A 19,091-nucleotide genomic window follows, 5' to 3' on the forward strand; every position below is an offset into this window, starting at 1 on the left:
TAGTTAGTTGGCATGGTGGGGGAGGGGAGGTCAAAGGAAAGGGGGGCATTAAGTTGGCATGGGAGTGTGGGGGACCATGGGATGGTGGGGGACTATGGGATGGTGGGGGGCATGGATTGGCACAGGTTGACACGGAATGGGCATAGGAAGTGTGTGTGTGTGGCGGGGGGGGGGGGTGGGGGGGCGAGGTTGGTGAAGGCTGGAGGGAAGTATTTTATTTTTTAAATGTTTTCTGTGAATACAGTGCCGGACACAGAGGCAGATCTTGCGCCCACAGGCCTTCACATTCAGCATCATTGGATTCACTGTGGGGTCGCTTGTCAAACTCCTGTTTCAGCACACGCCCCTCTCCCCACCACCTACAGCCTGTGGGAGGCCATTTTGTAAGGTCGGGATCGCTGAGCGGGGAATGTCCTGATTCCGGAAAGCTATCCTGGGGATGGAAATGTGGGCCCAACTCTGTTTCTTTCCTCACAGCTGCTGCTTGGCCAGCCGAGCATTTCAGCATTTTCAGTGCTTATTTCTTTGATCATATGCTGACTCATTGAAAGATACTAACCACAGATTAAAGTGAATCATTCAGTCCTGACACGGATTTGTTCTAATGTTTTTAAACAGACTCCTGGTGCACCCATTGGGGAGATTTTTGCAAAACTAGAGCTTTACATGTGGCTGGGAGTAACAAAGTTCACCAAGAGCAACATCAGCAGCCTGCCCCAGGAGTTTATTCCAGTCTATGAGGAAGGTGTAAGAAGAACAGAAATTTCTCGATCACTGCCACCAATCAAGCTCAATAGTGACTGTAAGTGATTATACCCTTAATCTACCCAAACCCACCCATCCCGATACTCACCCGTACCCACCCACACCCATACCCACCCGCACCCGTATCCCACCGACACCCGTATCCACACAGACCCGTACCCTCCCACACCCATACCCACCCGCACCCGTATCCCACCGACACCCGTATCCACACAGACCCGTACCCTCCCACACCCATACCCACCCGCACCCGTATCCCACCGACACCCGTATCCACACAGACCCGTACCCTCCCACACCCTTACCCACACACACCCGTATGCACCCACACCTGAACCCACCCACCCACACACACCCGTACCCACCCACACCCGTATCACCCCCACCCACATCTAAACACATCCGTACCCACCCACAGATACATACCCACCCACACACATCCCACCCACACCTATACCGTACTTTTAACTTCATGGTCGGGTTTCTCTAAAATCGGGGCTAAGTGTTGACAACGGCGTCAACGGCCTCCTGGCCCCGCGATTCCATGGCCCACAGGGGGCCAGCACGGCGCCGGAGTGCTGCACGCAGCGCCGATAGTAAGCACTGCACTGCCCGCCGCGGGTCCGGCGACGACTGCTTCCACGCCGGGCCCGAGCAACATGGTGGAGCCACACAGAGGGCTGACGCGGAAGAAGGTAGGCCCCCCCCCCGGATCGGGCGCACCCGCTGATCGGTGGCCCCTATTGCGGGCCTGGCTGTCATGGAGGACCCCCCCCCGCAGTGTTTGATCCCCCCGCCCCCACCCCACCAGGACGGACATTGCGGGTGGGACCATGTTAGAACTACGCCGCGGGAACCCGGCTGGTCGACCACGGAGAATCGCCGCGGGGACCTCTTTCATTGGCCCCCGACCGATGCCGTGTCGACCACGGAGAATCTTGTCCTGGCGTCGCGGGCCGTCTCAGCATTATCTCTGAATCTCCGAGTCGGCGCCGGCTCAGAGAATCCCGGCCCATATTTGTGGGAATTTGTTGGAGATTTTGTTGGAGAGTGCAGGGTTGTGTCAGCGTTGTGTATCACCATACAGCTTCAGAATCTCCTGTATAACAATCAGTTGCCATAGCTGCATTCTCCTCAAACACTCACTAAAACTCATGGTAATAAAATAAATAACGATACGATGGAGCTAAATGATTATCATAGAATTTACAGTGCAGAAGGAGGCCATTCGGCCCATCGAGTCTGCACCGGCTCTTGGAAAGAGCACCCTACCCAAGGTCAACACCTCCACCCTATCCCCATAACCCAGTAACCCCAAATGATAATCCACAATTGCTTACACATCCTGGATTTGCATGAGTTTGGTTTTGTCTTTGAGTGTGGCTTCTGGATAGAAAAGCCAGCGGATGCTGAGACATTGGCCGGAATTCTTCGGCCGTTGGGTTTATGTCTTCCCGTCGGCACACACCCCTGGCCGTGGGTTTAGGCGGTGTGGAGTGGCTTCAATGGGTAACTCCATTGACCAGCATCGGGAACAGAGAATCCCACTGCCAGCGAATAGCGGCCGCTGGGAAACTGTGGAATCGGTAAATCTCACCCACATTCCGGTGCCTGTTCGGGTCACAGAGGGAGAATTCAGAATGTCCAATTCACCTAACAGCACGTCTTTCGGGACTTGTGGGAGGAAACCGGAGCACCCGGAGGAAACCCACGCTGACACGGGGAGAATGTGCAGACTCCGCACAGACAGTGACCCAAAGCCGGGAATCGAACCTGGGACCCTCCCAAAGTTTCCTCCCACAAATCCCGAAAGACGTGCTGTTAGGTAATTTGGACATTCTGAATTCTCCCTCTGTGTAGCCGAACAGGCGCCGGCATGTGGCGATTAGGGGCTTTTCACAGTAACGTCATTGCAGTGTTAATGTAAGCTTGCTTATGACAATAAAGGTTATTATTATTACAAGTGGGATGGTCTACATCTGAACCAGAGCAGGAGTAACATCCCTGCTGGCGGGTTTGCGAGTGCTGTTGGAAGGAGTTTAAATTAATTCAGCATTGACAAGCGGCGGGAAGAGAGAATCGCGCCACCAACTGAGAGACATGCGGCTGGGGGTCCGCAGATTCTGACCATCAACATCCTGACCAGCTGCAGCAAAGACTTCTTTATTCCTGTTCTCCAATCTCCTTTCAATAAAGGTCAACATGCCAACGGACGTTCTCTTGAGCTTCCCACCTCAGAAACCCACCCGCCATTTGTAATGTGATGGCAATCATCGAGACGGCCGATTAATTGATTGCCTTCCGTAAGAATGTGAGGCCTTGTGGATGTCAGCCATCAGGACGGTATGGACCTGAAAATGGACCCAACACTTGACTTTTTTCAATGTCAGGAAGATTCCACCCACTACCTTTAACCCCTTTATAAACTCCCTTCCCATCAGCACTGAATCCATTCTCTCTGTCTGTTATCTGTTTGATTCTATGATGAGTTTCAGACACTGGATCCTCTCCATCACCAAGACCATGACTTCCACCTCGATAACATTACCCGGAAACACCCCGATCTCATTCCATTTGCCGATAAGACTCTCCTCCAAATCTGACTATTGCAAAGCTCTCCAGGTCGGCATGCCACCTTTCAACCTTCCTAATCTTCATCCCATTTAAAATCCTACCCCCTCACCACCTCTCCTCCACATTCTATTTCACACCATGTCTCATTCTCCCATCACTCATCTGCTCTCTGACCTACATTGGATCCCTGGATCCAACTGCAATTTAAAATAATCCGTCTTGTGTTCAAATTCCTCCTTACCCCTGTAAACCTCTCCAGCCTTACGGGATATTTGCATCCTCCTATTTTTAGCTCAGTGGGCTTAGACAGCTGGTTTGTAATGCAGAACGAGGCCAGCAGCGCGGGTTCAATTCCCGTACCAGCTTACCTGACCAGGCGCCGGAATGTGGCGACTAGGGGCTTTTCACAGTAACTTCATACTTGTGACAATAAAAGATTATTATTATTATTATTTGACTCCTCGTACATCCCTAATTTTAATCACTCCATTCCTGGCAATCTTGTCTTCAGCTGCCCAGGTTTAGGCTCTAGATTTCTCTTCCCAAACACTGCCCTCTCTCTGTCCCTTTAAGAAACTCTTTAAAACCTGTCACTTTAACCAAACTTTTGGGTCTAACGGGCTGGATTCTCCGTTTCAGTGGCTAAGTGCCAACTCGAATCTCAGATTTGCCGGCGTTTTACGATGGAAACATCGGCAGCGACCCCTCGCCGATTCCGGGACCGGTGAGGGGCTTGCAGCGGCGCCAGTTGAAAGTCCTGGCTCCCGTGCCAAAAACGCCCCGGTCAGAGAATGGCCGGGTCCACGGCTGACTGTGGTGGCGCTGGGCACAGTCTGCAGCCACCACGCCGGGTTCCCGACCACTGAGGCCACACGTGTCGGGAACTCGGCCCATCGGGAGCAGAGCATCATGGGAGGGCCTGCCGATGACATGGCAACGGCATTGCAACGGTGCGCCACGGATGACGCCGTTTCGGAGAGGCGGAGCATAGCTGACCGGCGTCAAACCAGCGCCGGCCCCTATATGGGCATCGGAGTCAATTTTCTCCACCCAATCGCCGATTACAATATCGCTGTCGGGCAACGGAGAATCCCACCCAATCTCTTTGTTTGACACTGTGTCACATGTTGGGTTAGGGTTAACCCTAACCCTAACCCTAACACTCTGTTCAATGTGCTCTATAAATGCAAATTGGTGCGTGTTAGTGAATATTTATTATTTTATTCCTGTTTTTAGACAATAGTTATTTCCAATTGCGAGCTCATTTGTATCAAGCTCGAGGTGTCCTAGCAGCTGATGATACTGGATTGTCAGACCCATTTGCAAAAGTTGTGTTTTCAACTCAATGTCAATCAACCAGGGTGAGTACTGTCAATCACTTATTGGTATAATCTGCATTTTCTTTTATTTTGGTGACTTTTATGTGATGTTAGTAGAATCTTTTGATGTCAAATTTGCTCCAAGTCAATTCTCCGAGTGAGATTCACTAATCTGAGCCAATCAGCTTTTCAATATTCAAGGCTGCTGTTGATTCTATGGCTTATTCCCACTTTCCTCCTGTTAATGGATCTAAGTGGTTACAGTAGGAAATTAACAAGTCCAACAAGATTCCTGGTTCTTGCTGATTATACTTAAAGAATGTTGGACTTTTGATATGAACTTTCAACCTGTTTTGAAGGAAGACTAAAAGAGTGAATGGGATTCCCCAGGATGAGTTGTAACAGAGAAAAGTACAAACAATGATTGAAAGAACTGAAATGCCAAGTTGGCCAATTTCAGATGATGGTCTATTCATCCTTTCCAAAGTGTTTGGCCGGCGGGGCGGGGGGTCCCGGCGGGACTGAGTGGCGTGAACCACTCCGGCGTCGGGCCGCCCCAAAGGTGCAGAATCCTCCGTACCTTCAGGGGCTAGGCCCACCCCGGAGTGGTTGCCGCCCCGCCTGCTGGCGGGAAAGGGGCTTGGTGCCACGCCAACCGGCGCCGAAGGGCCTCCGCCGGCAGGCGCGAGTCGGCGCATGCGCGGGAGCGCCAGCACGTTCTGGCGTCATCCCCTCGCGTGCACAGAGGGATTCGCTTCCGCACCGGGAATGGCGGAGGACCACGGCCTCTGGTGCGGAACAATAGAGTGCCCCCACGGCACAGGCCCCCCGCGGTTCGGTGGGCCCCGATCGCGGGCCAGGCCACCGTGGGGGCACCTCTCGGGGCCAGATCTCCCCTCGCCCCCTCAAGAACTCCGGAGCCGGCACACGCCGCCAGGTCCCGCCGGTCAGGGACCTACTCTAATTTACGCCGGCGGGAATAGCAACAGACGGGCGGGACTTCGGCCCATCGCAGGCCAGAGATTTCTGGCATCCCTGGCGCCCATTGAGTCGCGCTGGACCCCGCAATTCTCCGAGGCGGGCGGCGCGACTCACACCGGGCTGGATTTTGGGGGGGGCGGGAGAATTAGGAGGATGGTGGGGGCTGGATTCATGCCGACCCCTGGCGATTCTCCCACACGGCGGGGGGTTGGAGAATCCCACCCTTTGAATTTGATCAATATGATGGCCATTATAGGACTAATGAGCAGAGTTGACTAAGAATATGGCGCTGAATAATGTCAACAGAGCAACTTCAGTTCCTGCACCGGCTGAGGTAGTTCTTTGGGCCTATCTCTTCCATTTACCCCATTGTGATATCAAAGCTTAGAGGAGAGCCGTGATTAGAAAGCCCCAGAACACAAAGACACTACATGGAGGGTGATCGACATTATTCTGACTTCAAACTGCCCATGAGAAGGAGAACGATCTGCTGTTAAAAGCTTTTTATTGCTTAACAAAAAGTGAGAAATCCAAGGTTAGAGATAAAATAGTTATCAACCTTGGGGGAACATTTACGAGACAGTGACTATGTATCATAAGGTTTAGGATGATAGAAAAGGAAAATAATACAGGGTAAAATGGGGCTGCACGGTAGCACAGTGGTTAGCACTGTTGCTTAACAGCGCCAGGGTCCCAGGTTCGATTCCCGGCTTGGGTCACTGTCTGTGCGGAGTCTGCACGTTCCCCCCGTGTCTGCGTGGGTTTCCTCCGGGTGCTCCGGTTTCCTGCCACAAGTCTCGAAAGACGAGCTTGTTGGATGAATTGGACATTCTGAATTCTACCTCTGTGTACCCGATCAGGCGCCAGAGTGTGGTGACTAGGGGCTTTTCACAGTAACTTCATTGCAGTGTTACTGGGGCTGGTTTAGCACACTGGGCTAAATCGCTGGCTTTTAAAGCAGACCAAGGCAGGCGAGCAGCACGGTTCAATTATCGTACCAGCCTCCCCGAACAGGCGCCGGAATGTGGCGACTAGGGGCTTTTCACAGTAACTTCATTTGAAGCCTCCTTGTGGCAATAAGCGATTTTCATTTCATTTCATTTTCATTAATGTAAGCCTACATGTGACAATAAAGATTATTATTATTATGAAGAATTAACTGGAGGTGAGCCGACTTAAATGGGGCAAGAATGGAGCTGGTCTGGCTAGGCTGAAATAAAAGCTTGGCAGGAAAAACTCTAGCAATACAATGGGCTACCTTCAAATCCGAAATTGTCATTGGACTAATACTCCAGAGACCCAGGGTATTGCTCCGGGGAACCAGCTTCAAATCCCGCCATGGCAGATGGTGAAATCTGAATCCAATAAAAGTCTGAAATTAAAAGTCGAATGATGACCATGAAACAATTGTCGATCATTGTAAAAAAAGAAAGTCTGGTTCACTAATGTCCTTTAGCGGAGGAAATCTGCCGTCCTTACCCGGTCTGGCCTACATGTGACTCCAGACCCACAGCAATGTGGTTGACTCTTAACTGCCCCTCAAGGATAATTAGGGATGGGTAATCAATGCTGGGTATGCGCACATCCCATGAAGTAATAAAATGGTCCGGACACAGTCACAGTATAGTCTCTTAAATGGGAAAGGTAACATAGGAACATAGGAATTAGGCGCAGAAGTCGGCAATTCAGCTCTTCGAGCCTGCTCCGCAATTCAATCAGATCATGGCTGATCTCTTCCTGGTCTCAGGTCCACCTCCCTAACTGTTGGCCATAACCCTTTAACCCTTTTTTTAATCAGAAATATATCTATCTCTTTCTTGAAACCATTTAATGACTCATACTCCACCGCAGTATGGGGCAGCGAGATCCACAAATTCACCACCCTCAGCGCGAAGTGGTTCCTCCTCATCTCAGTTTTAATCTACCGCCTCTCAACCTATATCCGTGACCTCTCGTTCTAGATTTCCCCACAAGGGGAAACATTTGGTCTACGTTTGCTTTATCAATCCCTTTTAGTATTTTATACACCTCAATCAAATTAATAATCCAGATGTGGTCTCACCAACACCCTATACAATTGCAACAACACCTCTCTACTTTTATACTCCAGTCCATTTGCAATAAACGCTAACGTTCCATTTGCCTTTTTAATTACCGGCTGCACCTGCAAACCGACTTTCTGCGATTCATGAACAAACACACCCAGATCCCTCTGCCCAGATATAGTTTGAATCTACTTTCTGTTTAGATAATAATTAGCCTGACTATTTTATCAGCCAAAATGGATAACCTCACACTTATCCACATTAAAAACCATCTGCCACATTTTGGCCCAATCTCCTAACCTATCTATTTCCTCGCTGGATTGTTCTCGCTGGAGTTCAGAAGAATGAGGACGGATCTCATAGAGACTTATAAAATTCTAACATGACTAGACAGGGTAGGAGCAGGGAAGATGTTACCAATGATGGGTGTGTCCAGAACCAGGGGCCACAGCCTGAGGATTCAGGGTAAACCATTTCGGACAGAGATAAGGAGACATTTCTTCACCCAAAGAGCGATGAGTCTGTGGAATTCATTACCACAGGAAGTAGTTGATTCTAAAACTTTGAATATATTCAAGAGGTGGCTGGATATAGCACTTGAGGAGAATGGGATCAAAGGCTATGGGGAGAAAGCAGGATTAGGCTATTGAGTTGGATGATCAGCCATGTTGGTGATGAATGGCGGAGCAGGCTCGAAGGGTCTGCTCCGATCTTCTATGTATGTATATCCATCTATAAAATCTTTATCTCCTCTTCACTGCCTGCTTTCCCACCTATTTTAGTATCATCCGCAAATCTTGCTGTTACACTCTGCCCCTGCTTGCAGATCATTTATATAAATTGTAAACTGTTGAGGTCCGAGGACTGACCCCTGTGGCACCCCGCTAGTTACAATTCACCAGCCAGAGAAGAACCCATTTATCCCGACCCTCTGCTTTTTGTCAGTCAGCCAATCCTCAACCCAATCCAATCTAGGCAGGGTGAACAAATCCAGAGCTTCCTGGGTGAAAAAGGAGATAGAAATTAAGATAAGGAAGAAGAAATGTGCTCATGGCAGGTGCCAGGTAGAAATCCAGTTGAGAACCAAGAGGTATACAGAAGGTTCAGAGTGGAGGTGAAAAAGCTCGTTCAAGAAGTGAAGAGGGATTAATGAGAATAGACTGACAGTCAATATAAAGGGAAATCCCAAAGTCTTCTACAGGCACATAAATAGTAAAAGGAGTAGGTGATTTACAGGTGGAGGCAGGAGGCATAACTAAGGTATTAAATGAATACTCTGCACCCGTCTTTAGTAAGGAGGTAGATGCTACCCAGGAGATAGTGACAGAGGATGACATTCTTTCCCTAGAAGTGTTCAAAATTGAAAAGGGGGAAGTGTTGAACAGACTGTTGGTATTGAAAGTTGACAAGGCACTGGGACTGGATGAGATGAATCCAATGATATTGAAGAAAGTGAGAATGGAAATTGGAGGGGCTCTGGCCAGAGTCTTCCAGTCATCTCCAGACCCAGAGGACTGAAGAATTGTAAATGTTGTGCCCTTGTTCCAAAAGGTTCTAAGGATACCCCAGTAATTAAAGACCAGTCAGTTTAACATCAGTGGTTAGGCATCAGGTGGCCCACCCAGGGCAATGCCCACTGTAGCCACTGTAGTGATAGGCAATAACAAATGTATGTGTAAATATGTATAACCTCTGACCAGTAGGTAACAGGCAAGTGGCAGCAAGTGACACTGTAACCTGGGGGGGTGTGGGGCGGGGGGTGGGGGGGGATCTTGAGGAGAAACCATTGTGGTCAGTCGTAGTTCCAGTTTTATATCATTTGTTTCCTACCCACAGTTTATTATACAATAATAAAATTATCTAGTCTTGAACTAGATGTTCATTAGTACGCCGACTCAGTAACTGCCTCTGTGCAAGAACATAACATGGTACCTGGAGTGGCCAAAAACTAAAAGATCAGGGGCTGGATTCTCCATTTGGGAGACGAAGTCCCCACGCCGGAGTGAAAACGGGGCTGTTTTACGCCAGAAAAACTGGTGCAAAACGGCCACCAATTCCCCGTTTTGCTGGGGGCTAGCAGGGAGGCAGCGTAGAGCTCGCAGCTCTAGCTGCTGATACAGCCTGCAGCATTTCCGGGTCCGTGGCCACGCATGCGCACGGTGGTGGCCTGCAGCGGCCGCGCCGTGCTTCATGGCGGACTCAGCCCCTGGACCCGGACCGCAAAAATAGTACCCCCGCGCGCCCCGAACCGCCCCTCCCCCACAGTGCCCCCAGCCCCGATTGAAGCCCCCTGCCCATGGAACATCCCTCCCCCGACTTTGACGACACTGGACTGAGTCTGCAGCCGCCATGCTGAGTTCACGACAGGTGAAACCACGAGAATCTCACGCCATCGGGAACTCGGCCGGTCCCGGACAGAGCATCGCGGGGTGGGCCACTGGCAATGGCCTGAGGCCATGGATATGTAGCGCGGCGTATTGTAGGAGGACGCCACTTTTCAGGTGGTGGAGAATCCGAAAACCGGCGCCTCCCCCGATTTTGGCGTCATCGCAGTTTTAGAATCCTCAATGATTTGGGATCACATTGTCTTTGGAGTAAATAATGATAAGGTGCGTGAACATCTTTTACGCGAGAATGAGCTTCAGTTAGAAGGCGCGATTAAGATTTGCCACGCTAGTGAACTAGCTGTGCAACATGTCAGCACATTGAATGTACAAAGTTTTGGCGCGAAAAGTGAGAGCGATGCCGATACCATTGAAGTTGTGACGTACTCAAAAATAAAACGTGGTCTCAGCAGCGGCGGCCATTTGAAACACTCGGCAGAAGCAGCCATTGCATGTAAAAGATGTGGAAACAGGCACCTATCGAGGCAATGTCCAGCTTATGGCATAACTTGCACAAAGTGCAAAGGAAAAAAATCATTTTGCGAAACAATGTATCACAAGCAAAAAAGTTCATGCAGGGCAGTAAATTAATACAATTGATGACATTTGGAAGGCACATTTTTTTGTTGATGTAGTCTTGGGTGAAGACAGGGCAAATCCAACCGAAAAGAATGAAATGTCACCTAAAAGAACAAAAAGTGACAAAGGACAAATGAACAGTTTCTTTCTTGATAAATCGATCGCTTATCACTGTGAAGTCAAATACAGGAGCAAGAGCAAACCTCATAAGCATTAGTGATATCAAGACTATGCAATTAAAACTGAGAATTTTGAATAAACCAGTCTTGTTGAAGGACGATAATGGTCAGAGAATTGATACATTGGGAATGTGTGAATTGGACATAGAACATAGAACAATACAGCGCAGTACAGGCCCTTCGGCCCACGATGTTGCACCGAAACAAAAGCCATCTAACCTACACTATGCCATTATCATCCATATATTTATCCAATAAACTTTTAAATGCCCTCAATGTTGGCGAGTTCACTACTGTAGCAGGTAGGGCATTCCACGGCCTCACCACTCTTTGCGTAAAGAACCTACCTCTGACCTCTGTCCTATATCTTATACCCCTCAGTTTAAAGTTATGTCCCCTTGTGCCAGCCATATCCATCCGCGGGAGAAGGCTCTCACTGTCCACCCTATCCAACCCCCTGATCATTTTGTATGCCTCTATTAAGTCTCCTCTTAACCTTCTTCTCTCCAACGAAAACAACCTCAAGTCCATCAGCCTTTCCTCATAAGATTTTCCCTCCATACCAGGCAACATCCTGGTAAATCTCCTCTGCACCCGCTCCAAAGCCTCCACGTCCTTCCTATAATGTGGTGACCAGAACTGTACGCAATACTCCAAATGCGGCCGTACCAGAGTTCTGTACAGCTGCAACATGACCTCCCGACTCCGGAATTCAATCCCTCTACCAATAAAGGCCAACACTCCATAGGCCTTCTTCACAACCCTATCAACCTGGGTGGCAACTTTCAGAGATCTATGTACATGGACACCTAGATCCCTCTGCTCAGCCACACTTTCAAGAACTTTACCATTAGCCAAATATTCCGCATTCCTGTTATTCCTTCCAAAGTGAATCACCTCACACTTCTCTACATTAAACTCCATTTGCCACCTCTCAGCCCAGCTCTGCAGCTTATCTATATCCCTCTGTAACCTGCTACATCCTTCCACACTATCGACAACACCACCGACTTTAGTATCGTCTGCAAATTTACTCACCCACCCTTCTGCGCCTTCCTCTAGGTCATTGATAAAAATGACAAACAGCAACGGCCCCAGAACAGATCCTTGTGGTACGCCACTTGTGACTGTACTCCATTCTGAACATTTCCCATCAACCACCACCCTCTGTCTTCTTTCAGCTAGCCAATTTCTGATCCACATCTCTAAATCACCCTCAATCCCCAGCCTCCGTATTTTTTGCAATAGCCTACCGTGGGGAACCTTATCAAACGCTTTGCTGAAATCCATATACACCACATCAACTGCTCTACCCTCATCTACCTGTTCAGTCACCTTCTCAAAGAACTCAATAAGGTTTGTGAGGCATGACCTACCCTTCACAAAGCCATGCTGACTACCCCTGATCATATTATTCCTATCTAGATGATTATAAATCTTGTCTCTTATAATCCCCTCCAAGACTTTACCCACTACAGACGTGAGGCTCACCGGTCTATAGTTGCCGGGGTTGTCTCTGCTCCCCTTTTTGAACAAAGGGACCACATTTGCTGTCCTCCAGTCCTCTGGCACTATTCCTGTAGCCAATGATGACATAAAAATCAAAGCCAAAGGTCCAGCAATCTCTTCCCTGGCCTCCCAGAGAATCCTAGGATAAATCCCATCAGGTCCCAGGGACTTATCTATTTTCAGCCTGTCCAGAATAGTCAACACCTCTTCCCTACGTACCTCAATGCCATCTATTCTATTAGCCTGGGGCTCAGCATTCTCCTCCACAACATTATCTTTTTCCTGAGTGAATACTGACGAAAAATATTCATTTAGTATCTCGCCTGTCTCTTCAGACTCCACACACAATTTCCCATCCCTGTCCTTGACTGGTCCTACTCTTTCCCTAGTCATTCGCTTATTCCTGACATACCTATAGAAAGCTTTTGGGTTTTCCTTGATCCTTCCTGCCAAATACTTCTCATGTCCCCTCCTTGCTCGTCTTAGCTCTCACTTTAGATCCTTCCTCGCTACCTTGTAACTATCCATCGCCCCAACCGAAACTTCACACTTCATCTTCACATAGGCCTCCTTCTTCCTCTTAACAAGAGATTCCACTTCCTTGGTAAACCACGGTTCCCTCGCTCGACGCCTTCCTCCCTGTCTGACCGGTACATACTTATTAAGAACACGCAGTAGCTGATCCTTGAACAAGCCCCACTTATCCAGAGTGCCCAACACTTGCAGCCTACTTCTCCACCTTATCCCCCCCCAAGTCACGTCTAATGGCATCATAATTGCCCTTCCCCCAGCTATAACTCTTGCCCTGCGGTGTATACTTATCCCTTTCCATCATTGACGTAAACGTCACCGAATTGTGGTCACTGTCCCCAAAGTGCTCTCCTACCTCCAAATCCAACACCTGGCCTGGTTCATTACCCAGGTAATGTGAACATACAAGTGAAAAATAAAGTACACAAATTAAAATTCTCTATAGTTGCTGACGGCCGTGAATCATTATTAGGTATGAAGCGTGTGAAGCACTGGAGCTGGTGAGAAGAATGTACAGCACTGACAGTGCACTGATCACACACAGTGGATCAGTGGAATCCATTGCGCCGGCTTTTCCAGAAATATTCCAGGGTTTTGGTGTTTTACCTTCACTTACAAGGTTCAATTAAAAAAGGATGCTCAACAAGTGGTATGTGCTCCGAGAAGAGTTCCAGCATCATTACGTGACTGTCTAAAGGCTGAATTAGACAGGATGACACATCTTGGCACTATTAAAAATATTCAAGAGCCTTCAGATTGGGTCAATTCGATGATTTGTGTAAAAAAAAAAGAAGTGATTTTTGAATATGCAAGGATCCCAGAGACTTAACTGCAAATATAAAAAGATTTGCTCTTGCTCCTGTACCTAAAAGAGCGGAGATCACGGGCGAAATTCTCCGTTATCGGCGGAAAGTCCGCCGATCGGCGCAAAAAACGGCGCGAATCCGACTTGCGTCACGTCGGAAAAATGGGTCGATAGTCTGCGGCCCGAAATGGGCTAGCAGCGACGTAACGGGATCCGCGCTTGCGCAGTGGTTCACGCCGTGCAGCGTCATACGCGCTGCACGGCGTGACGGCTCATAAGGCCGCGCTGCTCCCCCCCACCCGACCGGAACACCCGACCGCAACACCCGACTGGATGGCTGGCCGTCGCTCAGCCCCGAGGTTCGAGTCACGCGATGTGGAGGCGCTCCTGGACGCGGTGGAGCAGAGGAGGGACGCCCTGTATCCCGGGCACGGCCGCAGAGTTGCCCCACGCCACAGCCGGCGTCTGTGGAGGGAAGTGGCAGAGGCCGTCACCGCTGTGGCCCTGACACCACGGACAGGCACCCAGTGCCACAAGAAGGTGAACGACCTCGTCAGAGCAGGCAGGGTGAGCCTCCCCCATATCCCCCCTCCCCCATATCCCCCCTCCCCCATATCCCCCCTCCCCCATATCCCCTCCCCATATCCCCCTCCCCATATCCCCCCTCCCCCATATCCCCCATATCCCCCCTCCCCCATATCCCCCCTCCCCCATATCCCCCCTCCCCCATATCCCCCCCTCCCCCATATCCCCCCCTCCCCCATATCCCCCCTCCCCCATATCCCCCCTCCCCCATATCCCCCCTCCCCCATATCCCCCCTCCCCCATATCCCCCCTCCCCCACATCCCCCCTACCCCATATCCCCCCTCCCCCATATCCCCCCTCCCCCATATCCCCCTCCCCATATCCCCCTCCCCATATCCCCCCTCCCCCATATCCCCCATATCCCCCCTCCCCCATATCCCCCCTCCCCCATATCCCCCCTCCCCCATATCCCCCCCTCCCCCATATCCCCCCTCCCCAATATCCCCCCTCCCCATATCCCCCCTCCCCCATATCCCCCCTCCCCCATATCCCCCCTCCCCCACATCCCCCCTACCCCACATCCCCCCTCCCCCACATCCCCCCTCCCCCATATCCCCCCTCCCCCATATCCCCCCTCCCCCATATCCCCATATCCCCCCCTCCCCCATATCCCCCCTCCCCCATATCCCCCATATCCCCCCTCCCCCATATCCCCCTCCCCCATATCCCCCTCCCCCATATCCCCCCTCCCCCATATCCCCCCTCCCCCATATCCCCCCTCCCCCATATCCCCCCCTCCCCCATATCCCCCCCTCCCCCATATCCCCCCTCCCCCATATCCCCCTCCCCCATATCCCCCCCTCCCCCATATCCCCCCTCCCCCATATCCCCAAGTGAATCCAGCCCTAACCTTAACCTCTGCAATGCACGCGCAACCGATGGCGTGCATTCATATACCTGCCTAACACTGTTGCCTTTTACCCCTGCCCCCCCCCCCCCACAGGAGAAGCGCGCACACAACAATAGGGAGCATGTGAGGACTGGAGGAGGCCCCGCTGATGAGAGGCCACTGACCGTACACGAGGAAAGGGCCCTGGAACTGGCTGGCGGACCTGAGGACCGGGAGGTTGCTGATGCAGAGGTCGGGGGCGTAATAGCGAGTGAGCCACCGACAGCCCGTCCCCATATCCCCCCTCCCCTATATCCCCCTCCCCCGTATCACCTGATCACTGCCTGATGTCTAACCATGCATGCTTCATTGTGTATCACAGGACCAAACATCCAGGCACCCATCCCCGCAGATGCAGACCGCCCGCAGGATGCCCCTCGGAGACCACAGGAGACGGAGAGACCCGCACCCTCCAGCATGCGACGCCCGCAGGATGCCCCTCGGAGACCACAGGAGACGGAGAGACCCGGACCCTCCAGCATGCGACGCCCGCAGGATGCCCCTCGGAGACCACGGGAGATGGAAAGACCCGGACTCTCCAGCATGCGACGCCCGCAGGATGCCCCTCGGAGACCACGGGAGACGGAGAGACCCGCACCCTCCAGCATGCGACGCCCGCAGGATGCCCCTCGGAGACCACAGGAGACGGAGAGACCTGGAGCAACAGGGAGACGACACCCCCGTCACGTGCGGGAGCGACCACCCAGCGATGAGGGGGGCAGCCACAGGCCCCCGTCACATCCGAGCCAGGACACCACTACCCAGGACACCACTACCCAGGACACCACTACCCAGGACACCACTACCCAGGACACCACTACCCAGGACACCACTACCCAGGACACCCCTACCCGGGACAGCACTACCCAGGACACCCCTACCCGGGACAGCACTACCCAGGAAGACGAAATACCGGACAGTGAGTCAGAGTGGATGGGTGGAGACGAACCCCCACCCCAAAGTGCCATGGACTCAGAGTGGGACGAAGAGCACGACACAACGCCACTGCTGTCACCAACACCCTCCACCATCGCAGAAACACTCACCACAGTTGGGCACTTTAGTGATGAGGCGTCTGGTACACTCACTGGTGCGCACAACACAGCCGTCCCGGTACAGCAGGTGGAGGTAGGAGCAGCAGAGGGACCGGGCGGTCGGAGGGCAGCCCAGCCCAAGCGAACATCTGCCGCCCAGATGGGTCCCGGGTTCCTGCAGTTACCACACCCACACATAGATCCGATGCAACCACCGACCCGGAGACGAGCGAAGAGGGTGACGGGCGGCTTGCGGCGGCTGCTGTCGCAGGTGGAGGAGTCCACCCGCGTCCAGGAGCTGGGAGTGGTGCCGGTCATGCGTGCCACCCAGGCTGACACCGCACGGGTGGCGTCCGTGGTGGAGGCAATGGGTGCGACGGTGTCAGACATGGGGAACGGTTTGCGAGGCCTGGGGCCTTCCGTGCAGGCGGCGTCTGTGGCCCAGGAAATGGCTGCCCTCTCACAGGAGGCCATGAGCCATCTGCCAGATGGCAGAGGCGCTCAACGCCATGGCCCAGTCTCAGCAGGCCATAGCCCAGTCTCAGCAGGCCATGGCCCAGTCTCTGCAGGCCATCGCTGAGGGCATCGGCGCCAGTGGCCATGTGCGAGCCGGCGTCGCACTGTCACAGACAGAGTTTGCCAACACCCTGGGCTCCATGGCTGCAAACCTGCAGACCCCTGTCGATACCAGCACGGGCCTCCAGGACTGGCAGCGCCAGATGTCGGGGGGGCGTCGGATGGCCAGTCCGTTCGCATCCCCCACCCATGTAGAGGCCTGGGGGCCATCGGGCACCCCGAGGGAGGAGGAGGTGGTGTGGTCCGTCCCGGCTCCCTCTGTAGGGGAGGTCCCGGTACACTGCGACACCTCGGACTCCCCCCCCCTTCCATCCCAGGTGCATCGGGTGGGCAACGGGCAGGACAGGCTGGCAGCTCGCCATCCCAGTCGCCCGGGCCACAGCCTGGCCCATCTAGGCCAGGACGCCCCAGGAAACGGCCGCCAAAGGGATCCTGTGTCAGAGGGCAGGAATCACAGTCCACCTCCAGTTCTGCTGTACCGTCTGGGGAACCACGTAGACGTAGTCAAAGGGCCCGTAAGGCCAAACAATTAGACACTGAGTAAGTTGGCACGGGTGCAGGGCACAGATGAGTTTTAGGGGCTAGGGCACGTGAATGAACTCCTTTGGTTATTAAAGTCAATGTTACACCTACCGAAGCTGCCTTTGTGCTCTGTCCAAAGCGTGCGGGGGTGTCATGTACGTTGAGCGCAAGTGTGTGTGTGAGGGGTGGTCTTACCTCAGCCCCAGGTGAGTCTGCCCCCTTCCCCCTGAGCCGCCATCAACATCCCCCGGGCAGAGGACGGGACCGTGCGCTGCAGTGTCACAGCCGCATGCAGGGATGGTCCGGGTGGATGGTGGTACTGTGGCCATGGGTCAGACATAGTCCAACGATGTAGAGCCAGGAACTCATCGCAGGGCGGGTTGTCATCATCCTCCATGGCCTGCAATAGACACGCGTCCACCCGCAACTGTGTGAGCCCGGCCCGTTGTGCCGCAGGTGGATCGGCAATGGGGGGGGGGGTGCATGCGGGTGGGGTGGGTGGGGTTGGGGAGGGGGGTGAGGGTGCTGGGTGGGTGGATGGGTGGGGGGGGGTGGGTGGTCGGCTGTTGCCATGGTGTGCGGTCTGTGGCCATACTACCCGATTCCCACGCCCATCTAGTCAATGAAGCGGGCGTCTATCAGTCTGTCCCGTGCCCGCTGGGCCAGCCGGTAACGGTGGACAGCCACCCGCCTGTGTCTACCCCGTCTGCCCTGACCATTGCCCCCATCCCCCTCATCTGGGGAGGACTGGGCCTCTTCCTGCTGCTCCTCCACTCCGCCCTCCTCTGCCTGCGGCACATCGCCCCTCTGCTGGGCTATGTTGTGCAGGACGCAGCACACCACAATGATGCGGCCGATCCTATCTGACCGATACTGGAGGGCGCCCCCAGAGAGGTCCAGGCACCTGAAACGCATCTTCAGTACGCCAAAGCACCTCTCGATCACTCCCCTTGTCGCTACATGGGCATCATTGTAGCGGTTCTCCGCCTCATTGCGTGGCCTCCGTATAGGCGTCATCAGCCACGATCGCAATGGGTAGCCCCTGTCGCCCAGCAACCAGCCCCTCAGCCGGGGATGGCGTCCCTCGTACATGCCGGGGATGGATGACCGCGACAACACGAATGAGTCGTGTACACTGCCTGGGTGACGGGCGCAGACGTGCAGGATAATCATGCGGTGGTCGCAGACCACCTGTACGTTCATCGAATAGGTCCCCTTCCTATTAGTGAACACGGCCCGATTTATCTGTAGGTGGCCGCACGGCGACGTGCATCCCATCGATCGCGCCCTGGACCATGGGGAACTCGGCAACGGCAGAGAAGCCCACGGCATGGGCATCTTGGCTGGCCCGGTCCACGGGGAAGCGGATGTAGCGGTGCGCCATGGCATATAGGGCATCTGTCACTGCCCGGATGCACCGATGCACCGATGTCTGCGATATGCCGGACAGGTCCCCACTCGTTGCCTGGAATGACCCCGTTGCATAAAAGTTCAGGGCCACCGTAACCTTGATGGACACGGGGAGAGGGTGTCCCCCGCCAGTGCCACGCGGTGACAGGTGTGCCAGCAGGTGGCAGATGTGTGCCACGGTTTCCCGGCTCATCCGGAGTCTCCTCCTGCATTCCCGGTCCGTGAGGTCCTGGTATGACTGCCGGGGCCGGTACACACGGGGCGCCCTCAGGTGCCTCCGTTGCAGTGGGGCTGCGACGTCCTCCTCCCCCTCCTCGTCCTGTCGGTCAGGTGTCCCTCCAGCCTGGGCGGCTGCCGCCTGCCCCTCTGCGGCAGCCTGCGCCGCCTCTCTGGCACGCTCCTC

The 19,091-nt window shown here is 53.3% G+C and overlaps 1 protein-coding gene across 1 annotated transcript in view; it reads left to right on the forward strand.

Annotated features, from left to right (window-relative positions):
* Positions 1-19,091, forward strand: part of fer1l4 (fer-1 like family member 4) — a 527,478-nt gene that overhangs the window by 252,533 nt on the left and 255,854 nt on the right. The window contains exons 23-24 of the mRNA XM_072515422.1: positions 619-802; positions 4,576-4,700. Of these exons, the coding sequence (XP_072371523.1) occupies positions 619-802; positions 4,576-4,700 (309 nt within the window). The remainder of the gene's footprint in view (positions 1-618; positions 803-4,575; positions 4,701-19,091) is intronic.

This window comes from Scyliorhinus torazame, chromosome 8 (assembly GCF_047496885.1).
Source record: "Scyliorhinus torazame isolate Kashiwa2021f chromosome 8, sScyTor2.1, whole genome shotgun sequence".
NCBI lineage: Eukaryota > Metazoa > Chordata > Chondrichthyes > Carcharhiniformes > Scyliorhinidae > Scyliorhinus > Scyliorhinus torazame.